This window comes from Saccopteryx leptura, chromosome 5, assembly GCF_036850995.1.
Source record: "Saccopteryx leptura isolate mSacLep1 chromosome 5, mSacLep1_pri_phased_curated, whole genome shotgun sequence".
In the NCBI taxonomy this organism is placed as follows: domain Eukaryota; kingdom Metazoa; phylum Chordata; class Mammalia; order Chiroptera; family Emballonuridae; genus Saccopteryx; species Saccopteryx leptura.
This window is the reverse complement of record NC_089507.1, coordinates 180,046,737-180,062,400: the sequence shown is the minus strand read 5'-3', so window position 1 is coordinate 180,062,400 and position 15,664 is coordinate 180,046,737. Positions and strand designations below refer to the sequence as shown.

The 15,664-nt window shown below is 39.3% G+C and overlaps 1 protein-coding gene and 1 pseudogene across 2 annotated transcripts in view; both read right to left on the bottom strand.

Moving 5' to 3' along the window:
* DZANK1 (double zinc ribbon and ankyrin repeat domains 1) overlaps positions 1 to 15,664 on the bottom strand; it is a 77,964-nt gene that overhangs the window by 29,343 nt on the left and 32,957 nt on the right. The window contains exons 8-11 of one of the 2 annotated variants that reach the window (XM_066387058.1): positions 9,955 to 10,072; positions 6,282 to 6,395; positions 5,785 to 5,877; positions 698 to 820 (exon numbers count right to left, since the gene is read on the bottom strand). In XM_066387058.1, coding sequence (XP_066243155.1) covers positions 698 to 820; positions 5,785 to 5,877; positions 6,282 to 6,395; positions 9,955 to 10,072 — 448 coding nt within the window. The remainder of the gene's footprint in view (positions 1 to 697; positions 821 to 5,784; positions 5,878 to 6,281; positions 6,396 to 9,954; positions 10,073 to 15,664) is intronic. The other variant, XM_066387059.1, reaches the window with a different exon arrangement.
* LOC136405930 (transcription initiation factor IIA subunit 2 pseudogene) lies at positions 7,950 to 8,438 on the bottom strand (annotated as a pseudogene).

The window sequence follows — 15,664 nt, the reverse complement described above, 5'->3', positions numbered from 1 at the left end:
ACACAAGTCATCAAAGTAATACATGCGCATACCCTCCAACCCTGCAATTCTACCTTGTAGAACAAATGTGTACTTCATTCTGCGGATGGACAGGTACACAAAGAAGTATTTTCAAGACCATTCCCTGAACGATTGTGATTTTAGAGGCAATAACTGGAAACAAACTAAATGTCCAGCAAGTGGGGATGGCCTAAATATATCACAGCACATCAAGACAGTGGAGGGTTATGAAGCACGGAAAAGAATGAGGAGGTGACCAACACGACATCTTGCTAGGTGAGGAGAACTGGGTCAATGCTCACAGTAACTCCCAGTTTTCTCACTACTGCCCTGAGTGGCTGAAGGACCACCTCAGGGGTGAGGGGAAAGACAAACCTTCACACTAAAGCTTTTGTATTATTTACATGAAACACTCAATAAATAATCTTGAGTGTTTTATTAAAAGGTAAGCAATTAATTCATAGGAGAAAAAAATCAACAGTGAATAAATGAATAAAAAAGATTAATCTCAAAGCAATGCAAATTAAAACAGCAATGAGAGACTGTTCTCACTTTAAAAGAATTAACCATCTGTCTCCAGATTCTTAAGGAATAAGTGCTAGGACTCAGATCCCAAGAACTGATTTCTACAAGGCAGTGGGTAAGGGGGCGTGGCTCTTTCCAGGGCTGTGGCGAGGTGCTCCACATGAATACCCACCGAGGCTCCACACCAGTCACAGAAGCAAGCGCCCCCGCGGTTCCAGCGGCCACATGTGGAGCAGGAAGCAGCCTCCCCTTTCAGAGTGGGCGCAGGAGGACCTATATCCCCGCTGCACAGGGGCTGGTGGACACAACGGCATTGACAGGCAGATCAGTGCTCTAGTCTCCAATCCCCGCCCAGTCCAGAAAAGAGAAAGGCCCCAAATCAACACAAGACCTGGAAATAAGGTATTTCTGCCAAAAAAGAGGAAAACTACCAGAAGCTTCATTGATGAATAACTTTGTACAAAGAGAGTGCATTCCTTCACAGAAAGCTGATGAAACTGGTGCTTCACACAACTTAATATTCTTCAGTACTGTTAATACCAAAGGTAGCAAGCCTACTGTTGACTTGAATACCAGTGTTCATAAAGAAAGAATGGAAGAAGAGCTGAGCCCCTGAGGAAGAAGTGTCACCACTGAGGTTTATCGTCTATCATTTGGAGTTCTAAGGCTTCCATCTGGAAATGTGAATTTATTTTCCATTCCTGACATATGAAAAGAATTACTTTATTTGAGGGAGAGAGACAGAAATGTTTCGGGAAAATTTCTGAGACCTTGTTAGGTAGACCTGTATTAGAATCTTTGCTCCTATTACTTACTTGTATGGCCTCGAAAAATATTTTCTCGTCAAATAGGGATGATCATATTCACCACTGCTGCGTGATTACCAACTGTGTGCAGGCACCGTTCTGAGCACTGCCCCTGTAGCCTCATACCAGTTCACACACAGACCTGTGAGTTGGGTCCCATAATCATCACTGTTTTACAGAGAGAGAGAAACTGAATATTTAAACCTGGGCCCTGACTTTTATCCACGACTCCAAGAATCCTTTTCAATACAGCCTCCTCTCAAGTCTGTAGGGGGCTTCCAATGATTATGGCAATTAAGTATGTAAAAATGCTTAGCACAGAGTCAAGCTCCATATGTCGGCTTCTCTTCCTTCTCATCTTGCTTTCCACTCAATCATGATTTTTTTTAAAGATTTTATTTATTGATTTTAGAAAGAGGAGAGGGAGAGAGAGGAGAAAAGGTGGGGTAGGGAGAAATGAGAAGCATCAACCCATAGTTGCTTCTCATATGTGCCCTTACCAGGCAAGGCTGGGGTTTTGAACCGGCGACCTCAGCGTTCCAGGTCAATGCCTTATCTACTGTGCTACACAGGTCCGGCCTGATCCTGATTTCTTTAAGGAGAAGGACTACCATTTCACTAGTTTCCCTACTAGCACAGTGCCTGGTAGCTTGGCACATGGGAGTCATGCAAGTCATTGCTGAATGAAGGAATAAATCAATGAATAATTGATTCATTTGATAACTAGATATGTATGTGGTTATACATTCCCTGTATAATACTAAGAATGTGCACACTAAAGAAAATGTTTCCTAAGGACAATTTTTTTCTCAAACATCAATATTTTAGTTAACTTTATTTGCCCAGCTCTATCCTGTTTTATTTCTGGGACTGTTCTGTTATCCTAAAGCAGATCGAGGCCACATCGTCCCCAACATCCAGAGACTGAGCAAGAAGATCTCTCTCTGTGTACCCCGCCCCTCATCCCGTTTCTGTGAGGGAGGGGGAGATGCCTTGGGAGAAATCAAGAGAGAATCCCTTTGCACACTTCTGCGTCAGACTTAAATTTCAACTTATCCTACTGTTTAAACAGGGTTTTGATAACTTGCTGACTTGGGTTTTTAAATACAAAGCCTTCAGATCTTTTGTTTAAATGCATCTACTGCTTAAGTGAATTTTTCAACTATAACATTGCTTTAAGGAAAGAAAAGTAAGCTTACTCCATTCAGATTAGTGCTGCTCAACAAAGGGAAGACACAGAGCTGTCAGGTGGCCGTGCGCCGCTGCTATGGTGGGCACCTCAGGGATAAACACTCCCGTCCTGACGTCTAAGCTCTGCTATCCCATTCAGAGAGAAATACATTTTGAAAACAAATTTAATTTTGTAATTGTTTCTGAAACAGTTTTATTGATAGGTGAGACCCAGAAACAACTACATCACTGACAAATCGATTTAAATTATTTAACTATTTATATAAGAAGTCCAAAATGTCTGAGAAAGTAGATTTTTTTTTGCTTGGCAATTTACTTAAATCTATCTGCAAGATCACTCCAAAAATTCCAAGGTACCACAGTTTTCTTTTTTTATGCTTTCCCAATCTCACAGTTTTTCTCTCTGGTGCCTTGGAAAATTAAAAAGTGCAATTTCATGATAGGAGCGTGACATAAAGTCTGATGACAAATTAAGTTAGATAGATAAACAAATTGCAGTTAACAAAAACTACCCTAAAATTGCATTTGACTTGATTTGGAAATAGATGGGTTTTCTTATTAAATTTGTCAGCTCATTAGCATGTTTTTAGTCTGAGTTCTGAGGGGAAAAAAAATCACAAATAATCATCTTTTAAAAAAAACTACAGATCTTCCTTCTGGTAATGAAGAAGTCACAGATTAATTAGAAAAAAGTTACAATAAAAATATAATAAAAAAACTAAACTGAATTATAATAAAAATATAACTTATATAAGTTTCTGGAATGTTGTTAAAGAAATTCATATAGATAAATTTATAGTTTCTTTTTATTTTTTTAACATTTCAGACCATTGCTTTATTTCACTATTGTTCAACAGCGAAGTTCATTCCTCTCAACATGGATCTTGAATCGTTCCTTTCCTTGTTCTGAATAAAAAAGGTAATGAACAAAAAGCCTGTACTTTTGGAGACCTAGAATCTTACTTATCTGATAAGCTTTTTGACTGCAAGTTCATGTGACACTGCTTTCTGCTGGCACCTTGGTGTTCACAGAGTTCGTCCACTCCAGGGAAGATGGCTGTCCACAACTACCCCCACTGAAACCAAACTTGAAATCAACAATCTGAGTACTCACCTTAAGAAATTAGAGAAAGCCTATTAAACTGACCCCAAAGCTAAGAGAGGATAAGAAATAATAAAGAGCAAGATTCAAAAAAAGGAAAATAAAAAAATAGAGAAAAATCAATGAACTGGAAGCTAATCAAATGAAATGTTTAATTCTCTAGCTGGAGAGAGAAAGAGAGTAAGGCAGAGAGAAAACCCAGATTACAACTATCAGGAATAAAAGAGTAGGGATAGGACTACAGAGCCCACAGGCATTAAAATCGTAAAAAGGGAATATCATGAATAAATGCCTGATAATACCAACTGCTGGTGAGAATGTAGAGAAACTGGACCTTTGTGAAGGAAATCAAACAGAAAATATCTGTACATTTCTGTAAAAGGTAAAACTATAGTGTCAAAAGAGAGCAGTAATTTCTGGCGCTAGTAATCAGGGCAGGAGCTCAACTGCCAAGGAGCACGAGAAAACTCGGCAGGGTGGTGAAACTGTTCTGCATCTCCATTGTGGTGGTAGTTAAAATGATATATATAAGTACCAACATTTATTAGCCTGTATAATTAAAATAGCTGAGTTTTCCTGCATATAAATTACACCTCAATAAAGACTGTAACAGCCTGACTGGCGGTGGCACAGTGGACAGAGCACTGGCCTGGGAAACTGAGGACCCAGGTTTGAAACCCTGAGGTCGCCGGCTTGAGCACAGGCTCACCAGCTTGAGCGCAGCAGTCACTGAAATGATCCCATGGTTGCTGGCCTGAGCCCAAAGTCACTGGTTTGAAGCCCAAGGTTGCTGGCTTGAGCAAGGTGTCACTGGCTCAGCTTGACCCCCTCCATCAAGGCATGTATGAGAAGCAATCAATGAACAACTAAAAGTGCCGCAAGTACAAATTGATGCTTCTCACTCTCTCTCTCCTCTCACTCTGTTTCTCTTTCTCTCTCCCTCTTCTCTCCCCCCCTCCTTTTGCATGCGTGTGCATGTAAAAAAAAAAGACTGGAACAAAAAGAGTTCTTTCAAATCAACTAGTCTTAAATAGTCAGTAATTAGATATAACCTTAAAAGATATCTGGTTCAACTCCCCTGGTATGGGGTTAATAGTGTCAGCACCAAAGAGATATGTTAAAGTCCTAATCCCTAGGACCTCAGAACATGACCTTGTTTGGAAATAGGATCTTTATAGAAGCAATCAAGTTAAAATGAGGTCATGAGGGCGGGCCTTAGTTAGACATGACTAGTATTTTTATGAGAAAAAGAAATCTGGACACAGACACAGACACACAGAGGGAAGATGATGTGAAGACACACAAGGAGAAGGTGGCCATGTACCTGGAGTGACATATCTACTGGCCAAAGGAGGCTTGAGGCTACCAGAAGCTAGGAGAGGGGCATGGGACAGTCCCTTCCCTAGAGCTTCAGAGGAGGGGTGGCCCTGCCCACATCTTGATTTTGGACTTCTGTCCTCCAAAACTGTGAGATTATAAACTTCTCTCGTGTTAAGACACTCAGTTTGTGATGAGTGTTTTACTTATATGTAGGTAATGACTCCCAAAAAGCAAGTCTTTTTCTTTTGCGTTGGCTAGGAAATGCCAACTTTTGGGTGTTACTGTTAGGCCAGGGCAAGAGTCACCTGGAAGTAAATTTTAAAGCCTCCTCTTCACCAGAAACATTTTATATACATGAAACAGATCATCTAAGCTGAACCCATTCATTCTACTTAAATTGCATATACTCCTATTCCTTCACTCAAACACTCAAAACAGGCTGGTAGGAAACCCAGGGATGGGTGCCCACTGTGTTCTCAATTTCAAAAAATAGCACGCACAGTTCATAAAAACATACCTGACTTTAAATGAAATGTGAATGGGCCCATTCCCCCACTGGCTGCTGCCAGTTTTCCATGCAAAGTTACCAAAGAAAATTGTAAGAAATCGTGGATTTTACTGAATACCCTTGAAGTGAAGCCTTTGAAAACAATTTTGTATTGGTGAACATATGACATCCTCTCCACGTTTAGAAAAGTTGCTTTCAGAGCCTGAGAGGCTCTTTGGTCTCTCTCCCTCCTCCCACTTCCTCCCTGCCCTGCAGATTCTATTTATTCATTATCATTAACACTGAACATTTAGCAGCCACTAAATATAGGATGTCCTCATGCAGTCATCTACCTTTTGTGATGAAGGCAGGGCCCTCTCACAGGTGACGCAGTATTTTAGGTGAGCAGGATTCTCTGTGCCACAGTTGCGGCAGATTGCTTTCTCCTTGAAAACGGAACAGGAAATACATGTTACTCTGAGCAAAGAACTGTGCAAATAAAGCAAACAAAAGCAGAAGCCACTTTAAGAACAGGATTAAAATTCAAAATTAATTGCAATGTTCAGGTTTAAATATATGAGGTAAAAAACTGTCTAGGTTAGCTTAGTGCAATTTGTCCTCTCAATGTTCAGGGAACAGATGTCGAGGTATTCTTCTGCACATTATACATAGATCCCACTGATAAGTTAAACTCGTGGGCAGCATGCCTTTCCAAAAACTAGAGTGGGTTCTGTTCACTTCTATTGGTTTATCAATTGTTGGCCAATTCTATCAGCTGAAGAGAGACGACTTTTCAAAAAAAAATTTCTACACATTTTATTCATGTTTTTACAAAGTCGCATTTGATTACCTTCAAGCGGAGGCGGGCCTGCGGCCGCAGCTGCACACCAAGGGGCGCCTCACACACCACGCAGATGGGAGTGTTCATGGGCACCATGCCGCCACATTCCGTACACCAGCCCATCTGCACAAAGACGGGGGCAGGTTTGTCTCGGGTGCAAAAACTGAAGGTATAAGCGATCTCAGAATATGTTTCAATTTGCTTTTGTAAAGAAATCTTTCTAAGTAATTACCTTTATTCTTATTTTTTCATATTAATAGTAAAAACCATGTTTGTTAGAAAACAGAGGTGTAAAAAACAAAGAAAAAAAATATCTTCCAGGAGGACAGAGTGAAGAAATTGACAAATCCTCCTTCCAAAAAAGCAATTGTAAAGTTGCTAAAACTGTGAAAAACAACCATTTCCAACTCAGAACATCAACCAGACAGACATCAAGGTGAAAAGCACTGGACTTCCTTCACAAAAGAACCCTCTTCCCCCTTCCCTGCGCTGTCAGCTTGGAGCGCCACCTGGTGGACAGGCTGCAAAAAGCCGGAAGCTCTGTCACCACTGATGACAGGGCTCACCTGATTTGGGGCACTTCTGAGGTTAAATCTCAGCGGCAAGCCAAGAGAGAGGGCCAATGTTTCCACTATCCTGAGACTGTAGTTCTGTGCAGGGCAGTGAACCAGCAAGTAGCCAGGAGTTTAACTGGGAGTTCCAGGAAGTAAATCAACTACAGGGGACAAATCAAGGAGTTGGCTGGGCCATGCTCTCTCTGAAGCTCTAGGGAAGGTCATGTTCCATGCCTCTCTCCTAGCTTCTGGTAGCCTCAAGCTTCCCTCCGCCTGTAGACTTGGCACTGTGGTCAGCTTGCCACCCATAGCTGACTGGAGGCTATGTGCAGGTGCGGCACAGACCAGAGTGGGCCCCAGCAGTGGTGGGATTCAGAAGGTTCGCAGCGGTTCAGTAGAACCAATACCTAGTTTTTTGTTGAATTTGGCAAACCGGTTGTTAAAATGGCACTTGTAATCAGGGTTCTCTCTAAGGTGGGCACCTGGGCAGCCTCCCAATGTAGAAATCACAAATTTACATTCTGAAGGAATGGGATCCTACTCCTACAGTGAAAAGATGGTTAAGGATAAATCACACAGCAATGATGCTCGGATAAAAGTGAAAAAATTGCAAGTGGGGATGCCAATCAAGAGGCAATATGGAAATACCTTAATAATATAACCCCATATCAGTGGTCGGAAATTGCAGAGAAGACAGACAAAAAAGGTTTAATGCCTCTGAGCTGTGGTGGTGCAGTGGGTAAAAGCATTGACCTGGAACGCTGAGATTGCCAGTTCAAAACACTGGGCTTGCCCGGTCAAGGCACATACGAGAAGTAACTATTATGAGTTGACGCTTCCCACTTCTACCCCCATCTCTCTCTCCTTTCTCTAAAATCAATATATAAAATCTTAAAAATATATATGTATAAAACATTTTTTAAAAAATGAGTTTATTAAAGAATGTTATCAGGAAGGCAACGATGTTTGATTTGTCATTAAAAAAAAGTTGTTTCTTCATGCTGTATAATAAAGGTAATGTATGAGGCTACGAAGTTATGAGCTTCTTCCTACCAGGTTCTGACAGTATAGCACAGTGTAGTCATTTCTACAATGCTAGAATAAATTTTAAAAGTCTCTTCTATGCTTCTATTTAACAAGTGATGATAACAACAGAAGATGGCATAAAAAAGCCATTTTTCTATTCATTCTGTATTATTGAAGCCAGTATTTTTACCATCACAGGCTACAATTTTCACTTTATCCACTTTAATAAGTTCTGTCACCTCTCTGAATTCAACATCATTCAATACGTTATCGCAGAATCTGTACGTATTTAGAGAGCCCCTGAAATTGACTCTGTTCCTGACCCTCTGAGCCAATGCTGAATTTATAGCCATGTCAAACTGAAGTAGAACTTGAAGGGCTAGTTGGGAGGTGATCTGTTGAGACTGTATAAGCTCATCGAGGCTTTCCTGAAGACTGTTTCCCGAAGTGGTATTTCTGTATAACTGATATGCCATGGCTTAGGAGGAAGAAGCTGTTTTTCTTATTCAGTCTTGCATCGATGTCTTGTGGGGGAGGCGCTTCCCACCTAGGAGCAGACAGAAGCAGCACCGCCCGGAGCCCAGCAGGAGGTGTATCAAACATTTAATGCAAGTAAAAAAACAAAACAATACCACTAGGAGAAAAAGTCAAAATCCAGAATTATTACAATGTATTACCTAAAATGTCCAGAATTATTAAAAAAATCTATGAGACATAAAATAAACAAAACAAGAAAATGTGACTCCCCTCCACACACACAAACAAAACCAAAAAACAATTAATAGAAATTGTCTCTGAGTATCCCCAGAAGTTGCAGGCAAAGTCTCCAAAACAGATACTATAAGAATGTTCAAAGAACAAAAGGAATCCATGTTTTAAAAATTAAAGAAAATATAATGATAATGGTCTGAAAAAAAGGAAATTTTAAAAAAGAGAAAAATTTTAAAAGAATTCAAAACGAGACCCATTTGTTATTTTATCCAAGAAGTTCAAAACATACCATAGAAGCAATTTAAATTAACTTCTACTACATGTCCATTTAATATCTGACCCCTTGCTTGAGTAATAACTCAATTTTAAAACTCTGGACTTTGAATTCATCGAATTAGCCACTATTTCTTAGTTACTACCTTTTCTAAATGTTCTTTTTTTTTTCTTTTAAGCAAGAGAGAAAGAGAGAGGCAGACAGACTGGAAGGGAGAGACATGAGAAGCATCAATTCATAATTGCAGTACCTTAGTTGTTCATTGACTGCTTTCTCATATGTGCCTTAACCAGGGGTCTACAGCAGAATGAGTGACCCTTTGCTCAAGCCAGTGACCTTGCGCTCAAGCCAGTGACCTTTGGGCTCAAACCAGCAATGATGGGGTCATGTCCATGATCCCACGCTCAAACTGGTAAGCCCATATTCAAGCCAGTGACCTTAGGGTTACGAACCTGGATCCTCAGAGTCCCAAGTGGATGTTTTACCCACTGTGTCACCATCTGGTCAGGCTAAATGGTCATTTTTCATATTCATGGTCATTTCACAAATCCTTTTATTCAGTCCTTCCACGAAGAACCAAATACATAAAAATATGAATACATTTGGATGAACTTATTGATTTTTAGAAAGCCAAGTACGCTTTCTAACTAACTATAAATTTAGTGGTAGAATAGTATCAATTATTGTCTATACTTGGCTAAAATTTTAAAATTTAGATAAACTGATCTATCTGTAGCCTATATAAACAGCTTCTTTGGAAAGAATGATGTATCTTGTAACTATACAGACTTGTAATTAGTACATCTCATTTATTTCTAGAACATGTTTCCTTATTATATCCAGGTTATATACCGAAATATCATGTAAGTAGGAAATTAATATTTACCCATTAAAACAATAGGATTTCAGTCTATTTCTGAACCTGTGTTTCTATAAGACCACACGCGAAAATGGTGCTGCAAATAATTTTCATGCCTAAGGAGTCGGATATTAAGAGAGTTTTCTGCCAGTAATATTTTCAGCAAGTATTTATGTTTGCAGTTTGTGCATAACAGGCACTGTGCTACTGCTGCGAATAAAGATCAGATGAACCAATGGAAGAAGCTGTGCTGCTCACCTGAGCTGCTTCTGGGGGTGGGAGACGACAACCAAATATGGGTGGGACAGGAGAGCCACATTCTTGACAGAAGCGAGCAAAGGGATCCGATGGGCGTGGGGCGAGGCACTGGGCACACCTGCAACAGAAGAGCTGCCTGACAGGCCCTGTTCTGACGGGCTCACAGGAAGAAGTCAGGTAAAAATCTAAAAGTATTCAAGAATTAAAAAACAAAACAAAAAACACTCTCAAAGGCTATGGAACAAGTTCTCATCATTTTATTACGAAGTGTCCTCAGAGCTGGGACCACTGGGACCCTTCACCCGTAGACCATCTTGCTTCCTGACTACAGCTGAGGTTAACAGCCTTGCTCCCTCTTCTTAGGGGGGATCTGCCCTGTCCTGTCATGTTGTGTTTGGCATTGGATTTGTGAGGATTAGCCTAGGGAATTCCACTAATGTCTACATTGCACTTTTCCCACCTCCTACCTGAGCATTGAGCCCAGTTTGTGTAACACTCTGGAGGGTCACTGTCAGTCAAGCTCTGCCATTGTCTTCACGCACCTGGTTAGCGTTCCGAGGCCCTGCCCCAGAAATGCCTGTCCCAGTCTCCAGGGAAAATGGATCCCATCATTTAACCCTCACCCAGCTCCTTGGGTTCTGGATGTCAGCCAAAGAGAAAGCACTGACAAAATTCAACATCCCTTCATGATTAAAAACACTGAATAAACTAGGGACAAAAGGAAATGTCCTCAGCATACTAAAGACCACATACAAAAAACCCACACTAACATCATCCTGTATGGTGGAAGACTAAAAGCTCTTCCTCTAAGATTAATAACAAGACAAGAATAGCCACGTTCACTGTTTCTATTCAACATAGTATGGGAAGTTCTAACCAGAGCAATTAGGCAAGAAAAAAAAAATAAAGGGTGCTTAAACAGGACAGGAAGAAGTTCTTCCTGTGGAACAGAAGAATTATCTCTGTTCACAGATGATATGGTTTTACACATAGAAAACCCTTGAGAGCATACACAGAAGTAAATGATTAAAGCTAATAAGTACAGTCATCCTTGCCATATCATGGTTCACTTTTCACAGTCTCACTGGATCGTGGATTTTTAAATTGTATATATCTAATTTTGTATTGCAGATTTTTTGCTATATCATGGAATTTTGCAATATATACAATAGGTATTTTTATATATTATTTTAATTATTTTTGTGGCAAAATAAGCATTTTCCAGCTTAAAAATTGAAAATAATATAAAATATATAAAAAGACATTAAGAGAATATTAAATAAAAATAAAATATGTAGCATTACAGCAGATGAGTAGACAAAGACTTGCACGTATGGAAAATGCACCTATGGCCACTTCCACCTGAGCTAGTTTGGCCACATGAGATCATACATGGCACATATTGGCTGATGGATGGGAGGCGACCAACCAAAGCACTGTGTTCTGCATCCCAGGTGCTGATTGGCTCAGCGACCATAGTCTTAAAATATATATAAATAATAAAATAAATAAAAGGTCACTACTTTGTGGATTTTTGCCTATCATGGGGGGTCTGGAACCCAACCCTTAAAATAAGCCAGAGACCACTGTACATTTTTAAAAGTTGTAGGATAAAATAACCAACACACAAAAATATGTTGTTTTCCTATAAACAATTTCAATGGAAAATAAAAAAAAAACACTTCCATTTATAATGGCATTGGAAAAAATAAAATATTTAGGAATCAATTTAACCAAGGTGGTAAAAGACTTATACAATGAAAACTACAAAACTTAGAAAAAAGGCCTTGACCAGACAGTGGCAAAGTGGATAGAGAATCGGACTGGGATGTGGAGGACCCAGGTTCGAAACCCCAAGGTTGCCAGCTTGAGAGCAGGCTCATCCGGCATGAGTGGGGGCTCACCAGCTTGAGCGCCGGGTCACTGGCTTGAGCCTGGGATCATAGACATGACCCCATGTTTGCTGGCTTGAGCCCAAAGTCGCTGGCTTGAAGCCCAAGGTTGCTGGCTTGAGCCCAAGGTCCCTAGCTTGAGCAAGGGGTCACTCACTCTGCTGTAGCCCCCGCCCCATCAAGGCACATGTGAGAAAACAATCATTGAACAACTAAGGTGCTGCAATGAAGAATTGATACTTCTCATCTTACTCCCTTCCTGCCTGTCTGTCCTTATGTCTGTCTCTCTTTCTCTGTCTCTGTCACAAAACAAAACTTAGAAAAAAGTAAAAAAGATATAAATAAAAGGAAAGACATTCTGTATTTGTGAGTCAGAAGAATTCATATTGTTAAGATGAAAATACTACCCAAAGCAATCTACAGATTCAATGCAACCTCTATCAAGCTCTCAATGACATTTTTTTTTTGCAGAAAAACTCATCTTAAATTCATGCGGTATCTCAAGAAACCCCGAATAGTCAAAATAGTCTTTAAAAAAGAACAAAGTTGGATGACTCACACTTCCTGATTTCAAAATTTACTACAAACTAATAAAAGCAGTATTATTCTAACATAGGACAGATATATGGATCAATAGAATAGAGAGCCAAGAAATAAAACTTTGCACATATTGTCAAATGATTTTTGGCAATGGCATGTACACCACTCAATGGGCAAAGGACAGTCTAACAATGGTGCTAGGAAAACTGGACATCCTCATACACAAGAATGAAATTGGACCCTTACCTCATACCAAATACAAAAAGTAACCCAAAATGAATCAAAGACCTGAATGTAAGAGATATATCTACAAACCTCTCAGAAGAACACATAAAGGACAAAACTTCATGACACTTGATTTGGCAATAATTTCTCGGATGTGCTACCAAAAGCATAGGTGGCAACAACAATATATATATATATATATGTGGTATATATATATATACCAGATGTGATCAAAATTAAAAGCTTTTGTACAGCAAAATACACTATAAAGTGAAAATGGAAGAAAAATTTCCAAATCATGTACCTGATAAGGGACTAATGTCCCGAATGTATAAAGAACTCCTACAACATAATGAAAAACAAACAACCTATTAAAAAAGGGGCATCTGACCAGCTGGTGGCGCAGTGGATAGAGCATCGAACTGGGATGCGGAGGACCCAGGTTTGAGACCCCGAGGTCGTCAGCTTGAGTGTGGGCTTACCTGGTTTGAGCAAAGCTCACCAGCTTGGACCCAAGGTCACTGGCTCGAGCAAGGGGTTACTTGGTCTGCTATAGCCCCACGGTCAAGGCACATATGAGAAAGCAATCAATGAACAACTAAGGTATCACAACAAAAAACTAATGATTGATGCTTCTCATCTCTCTCCTTTCCTGTCTATCTGTCCCCATCTATCTCTCTCCCTGACTCTCTCTGTCTCTGTAAAAATAAGTAAATAAGTAAATAAATAAATAAATAAAGGAGCCAAGACTTGAATAAACATTTTGCCAAAAAAGAGCCACAAATATTCAGGAAGCACACAAAAATGGGGAATGTAAATCAAAACTACAATGAGAACCACTTTATACTCATTTGGATGGCCATATAAACAATTTGAACAGAAAATTTAAAAATTAAAAATAAGTGATGGGCCCTGGCCGGTTGGCTCAGTGGTAGAGTGTCGGCCTGTGTGCAGAAGTCCCGGGTTCGATTCCCGTCCAGGGCACACAGGAGAAGCGCCCATCTGCTTCTCCACCCCTTCCCCTCTCCTTCCTCTCTGTCTCTGTCTTCCCCTCCCGCAGCCAAGGCTCCATTGGAGCAAAGATGGCCCGGGCGCTGGGGATGGCTCCTTGGCCTCTGCCCCAGGCGCTAGAGTGGCTCTGGTCGCAACAGAGCGACGCCCCGGAGGGGCAGAGCATCGCCCCCTGGTGGGCAGAGCGTCACCCCCTGGTGGGCATGCCGGGTGGATCCCGGTAGGGCGCATGTGGGAGTCTGTCTGACTGTCTCTCCCCGTTTCCAGCTTCAGAAAAATACAAAAAAATAATAATAATAAATAAATAAATAAGTGATGGTGAGGGTGTGAAAACACTGAAACCTGGTGCACTTCTGCTGGAAGCACAAATGATGCAGCTGCAGTAGGAAACAGCAGCAGCTCCTCAGAAAGGTAAACGCAGAGTTACCATACAATCCAGAAATTCCACTTTGAGGCAAATATGCAAATGAACTGAAAGCGGGGGCTCAAAACAGATACTTGTACACCAATGATCATAACAGCATTATTCACAATAATCAAAAGGATAAACAAAATGGTAAGCACACAATGAGAATTGTGCACCTGAAACCTGTATAAGTTTATTAACCAATGTCATCCAAAAAATTCAGTAAATTTTCTTAAAAGGTGGTATATACACACAATGGAATATTACTTATCTTTAATAATGAATGAAATTCTGATACATGCTACAACTAGCATGAACCTTGAAAACATTATGCTAAGAGAGTTGAGCCCAACACAAAAGAACAAATGTTGTCTGATTCTACTTACATGACGTATCTATCGATAGAATAGATTACATCATAGAAACAGAAAGTGGAATAGAGGTTACCAGAGGCTGGAAGGAGGGAGTAATGGAGAGTTACTGTTTAATGGGAACTGGGCTCTGTTTAGAAAGATAAAATAGTCCTGGAAATGGATAGTGGTGATGGCTGCAAAACATTATGTATGTACTTAATGCCATGAAATTTTGCACTGAAAATTAAAATGTATAAAGGACCTCAAAAAATTGATTATAGAAAATAGAATAATGTATTATGAGGTTCATAATATTGGTAAAAGTACAATATATGACAATAGCATAAAAGATAATGGTATTCAGTTATTGGAAATATACTGCTATAAGGTATTATGCTATACATATATAGTACTATTATACTATTAGAAGATAAACTATTAAGTTAAAACTGTACACTAAAATGTACCACTAAAAAAAGTTATAGCTAATAAGCCAACAAAGGAAATAAAAGAAAATGGAATAATAAAACATACCCAATTAATCCAAAAGAAGGCAGAAAATAAAAAGAAAAGGCAACAAATAGATAAGATAAACAGAAAACAAACAGCATGATTGTTGATTTAAATTTAAATACATCAATAATCAGAATAAATATACTCTCAACATCTCAATTAAAATGCAGAAATTGTCAAATTATTTTCTAAAAATCCAACTTTATATAGAGAGACACAAATAGGTTAAAAGCAAAAAAAAAAATAAAAGATTTGTCATGCAAACCCTAATCCTGAGAAAGGAGGAATAACTGAATTAATATCAGACAAAATAGATTTCTGAGCAAGAATATTACCAGAATTAAAGAAGTTTATTTCATAATGATAAAGGGGTCAATTCAGCAAGAAGACATAAAAATCCAACAGGTTTATACACTTAGTAGAGCTTCAAAGTACATGAAGCAAAAACTGATAGAAATGCAATCATAAGTAGAAAAATTCATAATTATAATCATAGATTTCAGCCCAACTTTCTCAATATTTATTAAACAATAGACATAAAATTAATAAAGATAGAAATAACTTAACACTCTCAACCAACTTAACTTGACAATTTCAAAACACTCACCTAGCAAAAAACACATTCTTTGTAAGTACACATGAAATATTTACCAGTCAAAACTACAATATATATATTCTCTGAAGGTATGAAATTTTATTTATCTTATTTTATTTTTCTTCTTTTCCAAGTGAAAGGAGGGAAGATAGAGAGACAGACTCTCACATGCACC